The sequence below is a fragment of the Octopus bimaculoides genome, chromosome 2 (genome assembly GCF_001194135.2).
Source record: "Octopus bimaculoides isolate UCB-OBI-ISO-001 chromosome 2, ASM119413v2, whole genome shotgun sequence".
In the NCBI taxonomy this organism is placed as follows: Eukaryota; Metazoa; Mollusca; class Cephalopoda; order Octopoda; family Octopodidae; genus Octopus; species Octopus bimaculoides.
In genome coordinates this window covers 96,030,932-96,044,776 of record NC_068982.1, presented here as the reverse complement: position 1 = coordinate 96,044,776, position 13,845 = coordinate 96,030,932, and the positions used below count along the sequence as shown (strand labels likewise).

The window sequence follows — 13,845 nt, the reverse complement described above, 5'->3', positions numbered from 1 at the left end:
AATAGTTAAATATAGTAAAACAATATATTAAATGCATTAAACCAAAATAAAACTTCATAAAGTGTTTATTTTCCTTGTCATTATGATATTGACAGTTAGTCTTTATTACATTGGAAACAAAAATATTAATGGCTTAATAAACTCCTGTTGATGGCATCTAATTCATATAGTATTCGTGAGTAAATTAGATTTTCGATGAGAATGGGAGAAAATGAATGGGTCTTCAAATTTGGTTTTAAAAAAATCTAATTTCAAGATTTTTTTTTGTCACCCCCTCAAAATTAAATATTGAACATATATTGTTTATAAAAATGGAATAGTAGAAGGTAGATTTAAGCAGAATGGGTTGTTAGCAATTCTTTCCTGTACTGAAGTTCAGCATATCTCTTCTGAAGCTCTTTCTCTCGTTCTGTCTGTCTTTGCACATCTTCTGTCATAGACTAAAATAAAGAAAGAAGAAATAAACAACAAATTATATTACAATACATTTTCCTTAAAAATCAAAACATAATTCATTGGCAACTTGACATAAAAATCGAATTCCAGTGGTGAGCTCTGCTTAGGGAACAATAGATGAACAAGTGTTGTGTTAGTAGATTACTTTAAAGAATAGTTCATTGAAATGAAAGATCTTAATTCACTAAGTTATATTTTGTAGTTAGCAATTACAACATTCATTAGAAAATTTACCAATTTACAACTCTACTGCTATCCTGGAAAAATTATACAGTTGCCTGTAGTCAGAAACCTAAACCAAATGAATTAGTCCCAATGTGGTGAGTAAGTTTAGTCCTGTGGGTCATTACCATTTATTTAATTGTAAATTATAAGAGTTTTGATGATTTAAAGAAATTCCATTCTGGCGGCATACCTTATAGCATGCTGGTCTATGACAGTGAAACCTGGTCTGAGAATGTCCAAGTGTAAAACTAATCTAGTCAAAGTAATATCATGATTAGATAGATCTCACTGCAAAGTTTAGAATCTGCCTGAGTCTGTTTGATAACATGAAGGCATCTATACTAGTTTCATTGTTTGCAACACATGAGTAAAGACAAATGGCATTATTCAGCTTCCAAGGCTTTTGTAGCAGTATTCGAAGTAATGCTGGAGAGTCATCAATATTAATATCTAAACATCCACACTGAAGTGGCAAAGAGATATGAAAAAAAGAGGACACAACTAGGTTGACCTAATTTCAATAACATCCAATGCTAGCACTGGGAAATGGTGCAGCAGTAGTTGTTGTTGTGGTGGTAGTAGTTGTTGTGGTGGTAGTAGTTGTTGTGGTGGTAGTAGTTTACTCAGCAGCAGCATCTGTATATTTTATTGACTCCCAGAGGTATGCATAACAAAACCAATCTGGGGAGGATATGAACTCAAAACAGACGAACAAAACTGAATACTGTTATGCATTTAGTTCTCTTCTCTCTCTTTTTATCTCTCAATTCTCAATTAAGAATTCAAGAAAAACAAGAACACTCAGAGAGCGCAAACCTCTACCAAAGCAACACCAACGTCCTCTCAACGATTAGCCAGAGATGATTTTTAAAAAGAGAATATCTGAAATAAACTCAACTGCTCTTACAAATGAGAATACTAAAAATGAACCCAACTGCTCTCAAAAATTAAATAAAAAAACAGGAAAAATAATCCAGAATCCTTGTCTGGTACCAGATTGATCCCAAAATCTAATCAGTTCATGCCAGTCATGAGGCCAAACATCCCTAGAAGTTTCATCCAAATCCATCCAGCGATTCTTGAGATATATTGTCCACAGACAAACAAACAAACATGACTAAAATCAATACCTCCGCTTTCACTAAGGCAGAGGTAATAAGTCATAAAAAGTCATTAAAATTAACAAGGGTGAACAATTATCATAAAATAATTAAGTCTGCCATAGTGAAAAAGGAAAATGTAATGTTGGGGAGAAAGATATGTGCTAAACATTGATATGCCATTAGCTACATTGATAGCGCTGCCCACCTCTAGAAATATGACATACAAGCTCTTTTGTTGTTTTGGATTCTCCACGACTTGGTGCAAATATAACATTGTAAGAACACATAATAAAGAATGAAAACTGTAAAGGGTAGTAAAATATTGTCCATTAAGACACAGTCATTGGGACAGAACTGACTATCTTTAAGAGAGAATATCCTAGTGTAGTTTGAACCCCAAGAAGACAGTAACAAAGGAAGATTTCAGTTCAGTGCTTGAACCTAATGAGATTCTGATGAATAAATTATGCAGTGTTCTCTGCTGTTTATGGTAGTGACCTGAAACTACAGGACATGTGGTGATGATAGTTATGGGTCACTAATTATAGCACTAAAAATTCATCATCATAAAAAATAGTAAATGCTGGTGTTTTAACTGTCTCAGCCAATAGGAACTTTTCTAAAGTTGCATGCTTCATAAGAGACCACAAGTAAGTCTTGGTATTCAGAACACTGATTTGATTATAATGGAAGTTAATCAACAAAGAACCAAATTGATGGGAGTAACATAGCTATTTAACCAGGTATTGCAAACAGAAACATTAACTTAATACACTTTCAGCTTGATTAAAGTCACTGGGATGTAACAACCTCTGTGGTCCAATGACTTTAAAGTACACATACACACAGTTCTGCCTTGACTACTCATACATAGAAGAGGAAATGCTTTCAAACATTAAAAAGAAGAAAGTGCTTACTTCAGATCGCTTAGGTATTGCTCCAATCTCATGGATTCTAAGTTTTTCAAAAGTTTTCAGCTCCATGTAAGTTTGCTCAATTTGTTCTGAGATGTCATGTAATTGTTTCACCAAAGTCTGGGATCTGACCTGAAATAAAAGAGTGAATATTCTTAGTTTTATTCTGACCTGAAGGAAGCAGAAAAAGAAATGAACATCAATATTCAACAACAGAACAGACTACTACCACCATCTTCAATTTTATCATTTTAATGTCTATTTTTCTTGCTAGCATCAGCTGGATAGATTGGAAATACAACTCTTTTTATGCATCTTCTTATTGTGGCATTGCTGATAGCTAGCCAATATTTTAGTGGTACATTCCTCACTGGGGAAAAACTTTGTATTCAAAACCAGTTACTTACTCTGTTTTCTGATATGTTGTCTATCTGGTGTGTTCACCTAATTGGTAAGTAATTAGGTTTAGGTTGATGGTTAATTTCTAACAGTCAGTATTTCATAATGTCTCATTAGCATCACTGATCTCCAAGAGTCTTGATTCCTTCTTGTTCCTTGTGCTAAATCTGTAGCTTCCATGTGTGCCAGAGTAGCCATCTGCTGTTGCCCAACATATTTATTAGCTTAGCTGGGATAATGAAGTATTGTTATTCATTATTGAGACATGTTTGTAGTCGATAGCTTCCTTTACCTAGGTGACCAAGTCAGTAGTTGGGGTGGATGCTCTGAAAGTGTAGCTGCTAGAATAAGAATAGCCTGGACAAAGTTCAGAGAGCTCCTACCTCTGCTGGTGACAAAGGTCCTCTCGCTCAGAGTAAAAGGTAGACTGTATGACGCATGTGTACGGACAGCCATGCTACATGGCAGTGAAACATGGGCCGTGACTGCTGAGGACACGCGTAAGCTTGCAAGGAATGAAGCCAGTATGCTCTGCTGGATGTGTAATGTCAGTGTGCATACACAACAGAGTGTAAGCACCCTGAGAGAAGAATTGGACTTAAGAAGCATCAGATGTGGTGTGCAAGAGAGACAACTGCGCTGGTATGGTCATGTGTTGCGAATGGATGAGGTCAGCTGTATGAAAACGTGTCACACCCTAGCAGTTGAGGGAACCTGTAGAAGAGGTAGACCCAGGAAGAACTGGTGGTGAAGCATGACCTTCAAACATTGGGCTTCACTGAGACAATGACTAGTGACTGAGACCTTTGGAGATATGCTGTGCTTGAGAAGACCTGACAAGCCAAGTGAGACCATAACCCGTGGCCTATGCCAGTGGTGTAAAACCAGCCCACTTATGAGTACCCTTCATTCATTGAACAATAAACTTTGCTTGCGAAGACTTGTTGAGGCAAGTGAAATCAAAATCGCTGGCGTGGCTGATGACAGTACCACCTGATTGACATTCATGCCAGTGGCATGTAAAAAGCACCATTCGAGCGTGATAGTTGCCAGTGTTGCCTTACTGGCACGTGCCGGTGGCGCATGAAAAACAACATTTGAGTGTGGTCATTTCCAGTGCCACCAGACTGGTTCCCATGCAGGTGGCACATAAAAACATCTTTTGAGAGTGGTCGTTGCCAGTACTGCCTGACTGGCCCTCGTGCCAGTGGCATGTAAAAGCAACCACTACACTCTTGAAGTAGTTGGCGTTAGGAAGGGCATCCAGCTGTAAAACTTTGCCAGATCAGATTGGAGCCTGGTGCAACCTTCTGGCTCGCCAGTCCTCAGTCAAACCTATGCCAGCATGGAAAGTGGACGTTAAACGACAACAACGATGATGATGATGGATCAAAGACTATATTATTTAATGCACCTTTCCACTTCTATTGTTATCATAAAAATGTGAATATTAAATAACCATTAACTTCAGTTACCTAGCTTTAGTTATGATTTAAAAGATCCAGTGACAAGATTAAGGTAAATGAGTTCAGCCTAATCATCAAAAGTACAGAGAATCTTGTATTTACCTGATATCCACCCAAAATTATTTTTAACTTTTTTTCTAGTTTTGCTGCCTGTTTAGCATCTTTGGTCATGTGGTTTCGGTTAATCTGAAAATAAAATAACACAGAAACCATGATTCTAATAGCAATATACTATCAAAATACAGCACAGCCATTGTAGATGAGAAGACATAGCAATCTCAAGAAGACAAAAAGTAAAGTTAACTCCAATCAGATTTGAATTTAGAACATTGAGAGCTGAAATTAAAAGCTGTTTGATATTTATTCTAGAAATGGAAATAATAATTACTTCTAATATAGGTACATGTTATGTGACTATTATTTTATCTTACTGATACGGAAAGAAAAGTAAGAGTTGACCTCAGTGAGAAATGAACTTATAAAGTAAAAGAAAATAGTTCTTTTTGGTACAAGGCCACTAATTTTGAGGAGAGGGAGTAAGTTCATTACACCGATCCCATTACTTGACTGATACTTTATTTCATTGACAGGTAAAGTTGACCTCAGCAGAATTTGGATTCAGAATGTGAAAAGAAGAAATGCTGCTAAGCATTTTGTCTCATGCGCTAACGATTCTGCCAGCTTTTTGTTTTAAAGTAAACGGAAATGATATTAATATTTAGATAGTCCACACTGTAAAGTGGTTGGGGTTAGGAAGGGCATCCAGCCATAAAAACCATGCCAAAGAAGACATTGGAGCTTGGGGTGGTCCTTGTCAAACCATTCAACCCATTGTAGCATGGAATGTGGACGTTAAATGATGATAATAAAGATAGAATAGAAATAGATGAGATACTGTAAGATATATATTACTAAATGTTGCATATTTATCTGAGTTCAAATACAATTAGCAGTTAACTTCATCATATACACTCTTTTCATGACAATAAATATATACTAATAAAATAATGGGATTTTAAGTCAGCTGGACTAAATTATTCCTTTATGTTTAAGTTTGCAGTCTTGTTCCAAAGAAAGTACTTCCCTTATACAACTAACTACCTTTTAGAAAAGCAGGAATGTTTAACTTCCTATTTATTCTCATCATTCAGTAAAGTGCAATATTGAGTTCAAATTTCCTATAGGGCTGTAGAAAGCAATGAGGAAGCACTTCCAATGCGTCCCTGTATCAACCAGGCAATCAAGTGTTGTTATGCAACTATGGTCACAATGTACTTTCAATTCTTTCTTGATTGTGTTTCTTTTCCATCTTGGCCCAAATCACTTAACTAAATCATCTTCCCATCATCATGGAGGCCTTCTTAGTGGTCTTTTTCAATCTCTTGGTAATCACTCAGCAACTGCAATCCCAATGTATCTTCCTTTAAATTATTACAAAAACAATAACCTCAGTGATACTTCAATGATTCACTGAATTATGATATTGGTTCTTTACTATTCCTGTCACAGACAGTCCTTATCAGATAAGTCATCATATTTAAAACAAACAGATACATTCTCAAATCTTGTGTTGATGCAAATAAAAAAAGTATTTAAAATTAGGAAGTATAAAATTCTTTATTTACTTACCTCAAGTCGTTTTTCTAATGATTCGATTCTATCTTTCTTACTAGCAAGATTTGCCCGAGTGTACCGATTTTGTGATGGCATGAACAATATCTGAGAATAGCACTCATCCCATACTTGACTGAAAGCTTCTAAAGATAAATCTCCATGATTCATACCATGTTTTACAACATCCATCTCAGTTTGGAGTTGTTTCTTAGCCTGTTGATAAATAGATTGTCATAAAACATGGTATTGTTCAATTGCCAGTGCTGACAAACAATAAATTCAGTTTATTATAAGGAAGGGACACATTAAAATGAATTGGGTACTGTTAACTGCTCAACTGTAATATAAGAATGAAGCCTACTGCAATCTAAGTGAGTAAGAAAATTGTAGAATCAAGAGAATCTATATAAGTCTTAAAAGACTGGTTACAACAAAATTTCCTAAAAAAATGTGTCTAGAACATAGCATGGCATAGTTGGAGTATGACCAAAGACATCTATCATGAAATAATTGAAAACCAAAGTTTAAATACAAGAATATGTAGAAATAATAATTTGTCATAATTGAGAGAGAATTATAAATTACAAAAGAAATATTAATTAAGAACAACATCCATGTTGGTGCTACGTAAAAAGCACTCAGTACACTCTGTAAGGTGGTTGATGTTAGGAAGAGCATCCAGCTGTAGAAACTATGCCAGAGCAGATAATGGAGCTTAATGCAGTCCTCTGGTCAACAGCTTTTGTTAAACTGCCCAAGTCATACCAACATGGAAAATGGATGTTAAACAATGATCATGATCCATATAGATATAGTAATCAGTTGTAAGTGGTAGGCATTAGGAAGGACATTTAGCCATTGATACGATGCCAAAGCTGACATTGGAGCTTGACACAACCCAGTGGCTCACCAGATCTAGTCAAATTATCCAGCTCATGCCAGCATGGAAAACAGATGTTAAACAACAACAACCATGATGATGATGATGACAGTGGTGGTGGTGATGGTGACAACAAAGCTGATGATATTGTTGTCGTTCAGCTTTTGTGTTTTGTAGTCCAGCAAGAAGTTTTGACCTTTTTTCATTTTTCATTGAATGTGGACTAGAGAAAGGATATCTGCAAGCTTTCCAAGACTAGTGAAATTAATGCTGTTAAAGTTCCTCTAGAACAGTTGCAAGCTAATGATGCAGGAAAAATATGGGCAGGAAGAGATTCCCAAAGATCAGTGACCTAGAGAGCAGGAAGGACTGGGTGTAGTAGCTAGTGCAAGGTCTTGGGAGGTTGGGTACACGATATGGATGATAAAAAAAAAAGAGAGACTTCTGTGAGGAGCAGTGGTTACAGTGGTAAGAGAGAAGGGATAACACAACTGAGGGGGTCAGAGATTGGTGAGCAACTTCATACTAATGAAGCAAGAGGCATTTCTGAAGATGCTATCTAGAAAAAGTAGTGAACTCTCTCTCAAATCACATCCAATCATAATAAAATAAAAATGAACAGGATTGTAAAAGCTGAAATAACTTTGATTGCAGGGCTGACCTCAAGCTAATCAACATCATCTACTACAAACAGTTCAAGTTTCTCACAACACAAACTGTAACATTTGCTCTATTCTATAATTAACTGATATAACAACACTCAAGAGATTCTTGTATTAAATTATGATAAGAATTTCATAGTTCAATATCATCAGACTAAAAGTAGTTTTAAGTGGGTATTAGACACAAAGAATTCCATCAGCTGTTACCAATAATTTTTCACAATTTCAAACTGACACTTTAGAAATAATATTATAATAGTTACTTCATTCAATTCTTCCTCTTCATAGCGTACATAAGGATGAGTTTCCAGATAGGTCAAATGTTGAGCTTGATTGACAGCTACTTTCTGATTGGGTACAGACTTCTTCATACCAGGTGTTACACCCATCTGTGCAGGGGTAGGGTTGTGGAGGCTGTCATAATGAAGCATTATTAACATTTCTTTCTTTATCAATTCTTCAGCCTGAAATTAGAAATTGGAAACAATATATCAAATGAAACACACAAACCTAAACTTGGCAGTAGGTTCTTAATAATGAAGACAACTATTTATCTTGATTTTGTTGATAGCAAAATATGGAAAATTAACATACAGCATCTACAAAGACTGAAGAGGAACAAGAAGTTGAGTCTGTCCTGCCTGTTCAAAGTGCAAAGATAATTTAAAAGACTGAATGCAAGTAAACTAAAACTATAGTTGAGCATTAGAAATAAAACCAAGCAAGATGACTATATTTCCAATGGTAAATGTAAACTAGGGAAGACTTTGCAGAATATTCCATAAAGTAGTGTAAATGTATTTAACAAACCTTCTGTAGATCTGTTAGAGGTGGATCTGATGGACCAGCCACCCTCATAATGTTTGTGTTGACGTCTGTTGGGCGTGGCATTGATCTTTGAACAGCTTGTGAACTCATTCGAAGTTCTTTCACTCCTAAAGTTGTAAATATTATAAACTGGGTTAGCAGAAGAAAATGCAACTTTTGCAGAACTAAAATTGGATTTACAGAACAATAAGACATAGGCGTAAATAATGATAATACAATTCAATTTATTTTTAATATAGTTTTATATCTATTTTTCATATCTTAATATGGGTTGAATGGAGCTGCAAACCAGAATATGCATAAATAAGAAATTGTTGGAACAAGTGTTCTTTTACAGTTGAATGTTATTTTTAATAGTAAACTCTATTATGTACTGGAAGGGGTGTCATTCAAACAGAATTAAACTTGTATAACTATGTGACTTGTTTTGGAAGACAAAAGTAGTAAAATTGGAACAGAGACTCTCACAGGAAATATTCCAACACTTTAATTTCAGAGCCACAGTGCCTTTGCAAATATGTAAACATTTATCACCATTATTATCATATTCATCATCATTTTAATATCCACATTTTCATACTTGCATGGGTTAGAGTTTATTCCTAAGCAAAGAAACTGATAGAATAAGTACTAGGCTTACAAAGAATAAGTCCTGGGGTCGATTAGCTCGACTAAAGGCGGTGCTCCACCATGGCCACAGTCAAATGACTGAAACAAGTAAAAAGGTAAAGTAATATTTCCCCATGGCCAGATAGGTTTTCACAGAATACTGGAAATGAATGGTATTCCTTTGCAACAATCATGTGATGTCAAAGTAAGGAAGCACAAAGATGACACACACAAATATAAATTATGTATGTGTCATGTAACTGGCACGTAAAAAGCACCCATTATATTCTTGGAGTGGTTGCCGTTAGGAAGGGCAACCATGCCAAATCAGACTAGAACTTGGTGCAGCTCTCCAACTTACCAGATTCAGTCAAACTGTCTAACCCATGCCAGTATGGAAAGCAGACACTAAATGCTGACGATGATGATGATATACATACACATCAGGCTTTAGTCAACCTGGAACCATAGTAGCAGTTACTTGCCTAAGGTGCCATGCATTTACTCCTATTAAAATTGTCAGCATGTTTACATGTCTTTTTTTTTTTATCATTATTTATGAAGCTTCAAAGTTTTTAGGTATGCTATGACTTTAGGTACTATGTATGAACAACCTTTCCAGTTTAGATTTTAAATCAATCAGCAGATATTATTTAAAATCATACTAATACGTAGCTTGAGAATAGAGTTGCAGCAGAGATTTTTTAACATTAGCTGTCATTATGGAGATATTTTCTAACATGTGACACATTTCTTTTATTACACTCCAAGATACTGGAATACAGTAATTTTTTTTAGTGATTGTTTCATGATAATCTATTATCATTATATCTTCATTATTTAATGTCCTTTTTCCATGCTTGCATAGGTCAGACAAAATTTCTTGAGACAGATTTTCTACCACTGGATGTCATTCTTGCTGTCAACCCTCATCTGTTCCTTGTAAGATATTTTCTCACAGCCAGATATGGATTTCACAGAATACTGATAATGAACAACCTCACTTGTATGATGATGATGATGATGCTGATGCTCATTTACAACCATCATGTGATGTCTAGACAAGAATACATACATGATGGTCATCTTATCGTTGCCAGTGCCGCTGGACTGGCTCCTGTGCAGGTGGCACGTAAAATACACCATTTTGAGCGTGGCCGTTGCCAGTACTGCCTGACTGGCCCTCGTGCCGGTGGCACGTAAAAGCACCCACTACACTCTCGGAGTGGTTGGCGTTAGGAAGGGCATCCAGCTGTAGAAACTCAGCCAAATCAGATTGGAGCCTGGTGTAGCCATCTGGTTCACCAGTCCTCAGTCAAATCGTCCAACCTATGCTAGCATGGAAAGCGGACGTTAAACAATGATCCTCCCACAAGTCTTTAGTTGGCCTGTAGCTATAGTGGAAGACACTTACCCAAGGCACTGTGTGGTGGGACTGAACCCAAGACCACATGGTTGGAAAGCAAGCTTCTGAACCACATAGCCATACCATTAATGATAATGACCAAACACCAATATTAGTGCTAGTAGCCAAACACATTACTCATAAAACTTCTTATTTCTGGCTATGAGAGTTGATTACATCTGAGCTTTGATACATATTGAATTATTTCTTTGTATTTTACAGTTCAATCAGTCCCTGAAGAACTTTAACTCAGAATGTTTCTTTCTCATGTTGACTTCACCTTTGTTGTTGTTGTTGGCACTCCGTCGCTTACGACGTCGAGGGTTCCAGTTGATCCGATCAACGGAACAACCTGCTCGTGAAATTAACGTGCAAGTGGCTGAGCAATCCACAGACACGTGTACCCTTAGCGTAGTTCTTGGGGATATTCAGCGTGACACAGTGTGACAAGGCTGACCCTTTGAATTACAGGCACAACAGAAACAGGAAGTAAAAGTGAGAGAAAGCTGTGGTGAAAGAGTACAGCAGGGTTCGCCACCATCCCCTGCTGGAGCCTCGTGGAGCTTTAGGTGTTTTCGCTCAATAAACACTCACAACGCCCGGTCTGGGAATCGAAACCGCAAATCCCCTGCCATAACCACTGGACCATTGCACCTCCACACTTCACCTTTACAATGTTAGTAAAATAAGTACTGTAAGATATGGCAATCAATTCATTCTGCTCTTTTCTCTGCTAAAATTAGAATTGAGCCTAATCAAAAGAAATTGTCATTATTCTTTTATCCAGGTGAGAAACACTTAACAATCAGACCAAAAAGGTGGCTTTTATATAGTCATGTAAACTGCAAAAAACAGCAGCCAAATCACTCTCAAATTATATCTTACTATTTTAGAAAAGGACACACTGGATAATGAGTTCTAATTGTATATCTGAGTAAAAGATGATATATTCTACTTGATAAAGAGCAACATTTAATAATCAGTTGTTAAAATATGACACAAGATAATGTAGAAATCTAAGAAATTTGTACTAACGAAGAGCTAACTGTTCTTTCAGTTCCCTTGCATCTATATCTGCCTGATCTTCAACTGGAGTCTCCTTTTGATCACTTTCCTCTTCAACATCCATATTTTCATTCTCTGGAACAACAATTTCATAATCGTTCTTTGGTGTGGGCAATGCTGCAAGTCCTCTTTTTAATTGGTCTTTGACATCTTTCTAAAAGATTAAAAAACAAAAAAAAAAACAAAAAATGAACAGTATAAGCAACATGGTATAAAATGAAGCAAAGCAATTGACATGAATTACAGTTATATATGAAATAGCGCAACAATCTGACACTTCTCTCCCCTGCATCTGCCACTATTACACCATTACAAACTTCATTTAGTTACACTGTTTTTTTTTTTTAATCTTTGCGTCAGAAAGGAAAGACAGTGTCCATGACCTTTTACAGGATCATGAGACTGATTAGGGAAAGATATCCATGAACCAGAGGGCCTGAATGCTTGCAACAGAGCCAACTCCACTAAAGACTCTCAAGTGCTTTTAGTCCCAGGTAATCATATTACACTGGATGACAGATTAAGTTTATCACCCTATGTAGATCACAGTGGGATTTGAATTGAGAATGCAAAGAGCTAGAACAGGTACCTCAAGACATCCAGTTCAACATCCTTACAGTTCTACCAATCCACCATACTGAATTGGTACTTTTTATTGAGCCCAAAAGTCGAGTTAGGCATGTTTTGAATTCAGGGTGCAAAGAATTGTAACAAATACTATGAAGCATTTTATCTGATGTTCTAATGACTCAGCTAATTATAAAGTATTTGTAAAGTGTTGAATTTATCACCTTAAAATCAATAACCCCACCAACAGCTGCTGTCACATCCAATATACTGGTCTCAGTTCATTGCCTGTGGCCATGTTGGAAACCTATCAATGTATATCCTTTTACTTGTTTCAGTCATCTGACTGTGGTCATGTTGGAGCATCACCTTGAATTTTTTTGGTCAAAAGAATCGACCCCAATACATATTTTTAAAGCCTGGTACTTATTCTATCAGTCTCTTTCGCCGAACTGGTAAGTTATGGGGAAGTAAACACACCAACAACAGTTGTCAAGCTGATGGATAGACACAAACACACATATACAACAGGCTTCTTTCAGTTTCTGTCTACCAAATCCACTCACAAAGCTTTGGTTGGCCCAAGGCTATAGTAGAAGACACTTGCCCAAGGAGCCATGCAGTGGGACTGAACCCAGAACTATGTGGTTGGGAAGCAAGCCTCTTACCATACAGTCATGCCTGCACCTTGACATCTTATTAATAAATAATTAAAATTTCTCATGCAATATAAATATGGTGAAATTATTGAATTCCAATAACTTACACAATACAGAAATGATTCATCCACAGACCCTTCTTAACTAGTGAATGTGATCTCATTATTATAAAATTCAAGACTAAGAGTAATAAAAAATAAAGGCAACCCCAACATTAAGTGTCTAAATATTTAAATAACAATTCGAAGATATTTAGTAACATCCAAATTTGAATTGGAAGAAGTACTTACTTGATAATTCTTCCCATATTCCACAGATTCAAAATCCTCAGCAGGATTTATATTCAACTTATCTCGGACAGGAGTTCTGAGTGGTGTTGTTCCAGGAGTCTGTCTTGGTGTCGAGCTACCACTTTTAGGAGTCAATCCTAAAAAAAACAAAAGAGTAAAACATTAAACCAATAGGTTAAATACTTGCTTTTGATAATAGCATAACCTTTTCAGTGTCTCCTCAGACTGGACAATCAATATAAGTGAGTAAGGTTTCGGCATTTGAGGATCATTTTGAAAGTTTTCAGGGAAGTAAGGAAAGAAAAGTACAGAAGTGATTAAAACATGAAAATTGTTATGAGCAGAAAAAGCAGGTTTGGATGCTAAGTGGATAGCAAATACAGTAGTTATACAAGCATGAGAGCAGCAAACTAAAGCAATGCTGATTGAAATTCGTTTAAGTAGGATATCAAAATAGGTGGTTGCTGACAGGGAAGGTTGAGAGCTTGAAAGTTCTATGTCACACAATTCTGGTTTATCTTGCAGAAGTAACACTTTCAGAAAAATGCCTCCAGTCAATAACAATTACTTATATTGTAAGCTATGTTTTAATCTGAATAATTGTGGCACAAATCTTTGGTATTTGCAGGCTGAAAGAATCTCATTGTATTTAGATATGGGTAGATATGTATTTACTTGATTGGTAATCTTATATGTACCAAGA

The 13,845-nt window shown here is 36.2% G+C and overlaps 1 protein-coding gene across 1 annotated transcript in view; it reads right to left on the bottom strand.

Annotated features, from left to right (window-relative positions):
• Nucleotides 1-47: 47 nt before the first annotated feature.
• LOC106873214 (cell division cycle 5-like protein) overlaps nt 48-13,845 on the bottom strand; it is a 29,702-nt gene continuing 15,904 nt past the window's right edge. Inside the window, exons 13-20 of the mRNA XM_014920460.2 lie at nt 13,143-13,279; nt 11,597-11,780; nt 8,530-8,654; nt 7,983-8,183; nt 6,193-6,390; nt 4,666-4,749; nt 2,702-2,830; nt 48-440 (exon numbers count right to left, since the gene is read on the bottom strand). Coding sequence (XP_014775946.1) covers nt 333-440; nt 2,702-2,830; nt 4,666-4,749; nt 6,193-6,390; nt 7,983-8,183; nt 8,530-8,654; nt 11,597-11,780; nt 13,143-13,279 — 1,166 coding nt within the window. The 3' untranslated portion in view covers nt 48-332. The remainder of the gene's footprint in view (nt 441-2,701; nt 2,831-4,665; nt 4,750-6,192; nt 6,391-7,982; nt 8,184-8,529; nt 8,655-11,596; nt 11,781-13,142; nt 13,280-13,845) is intronic.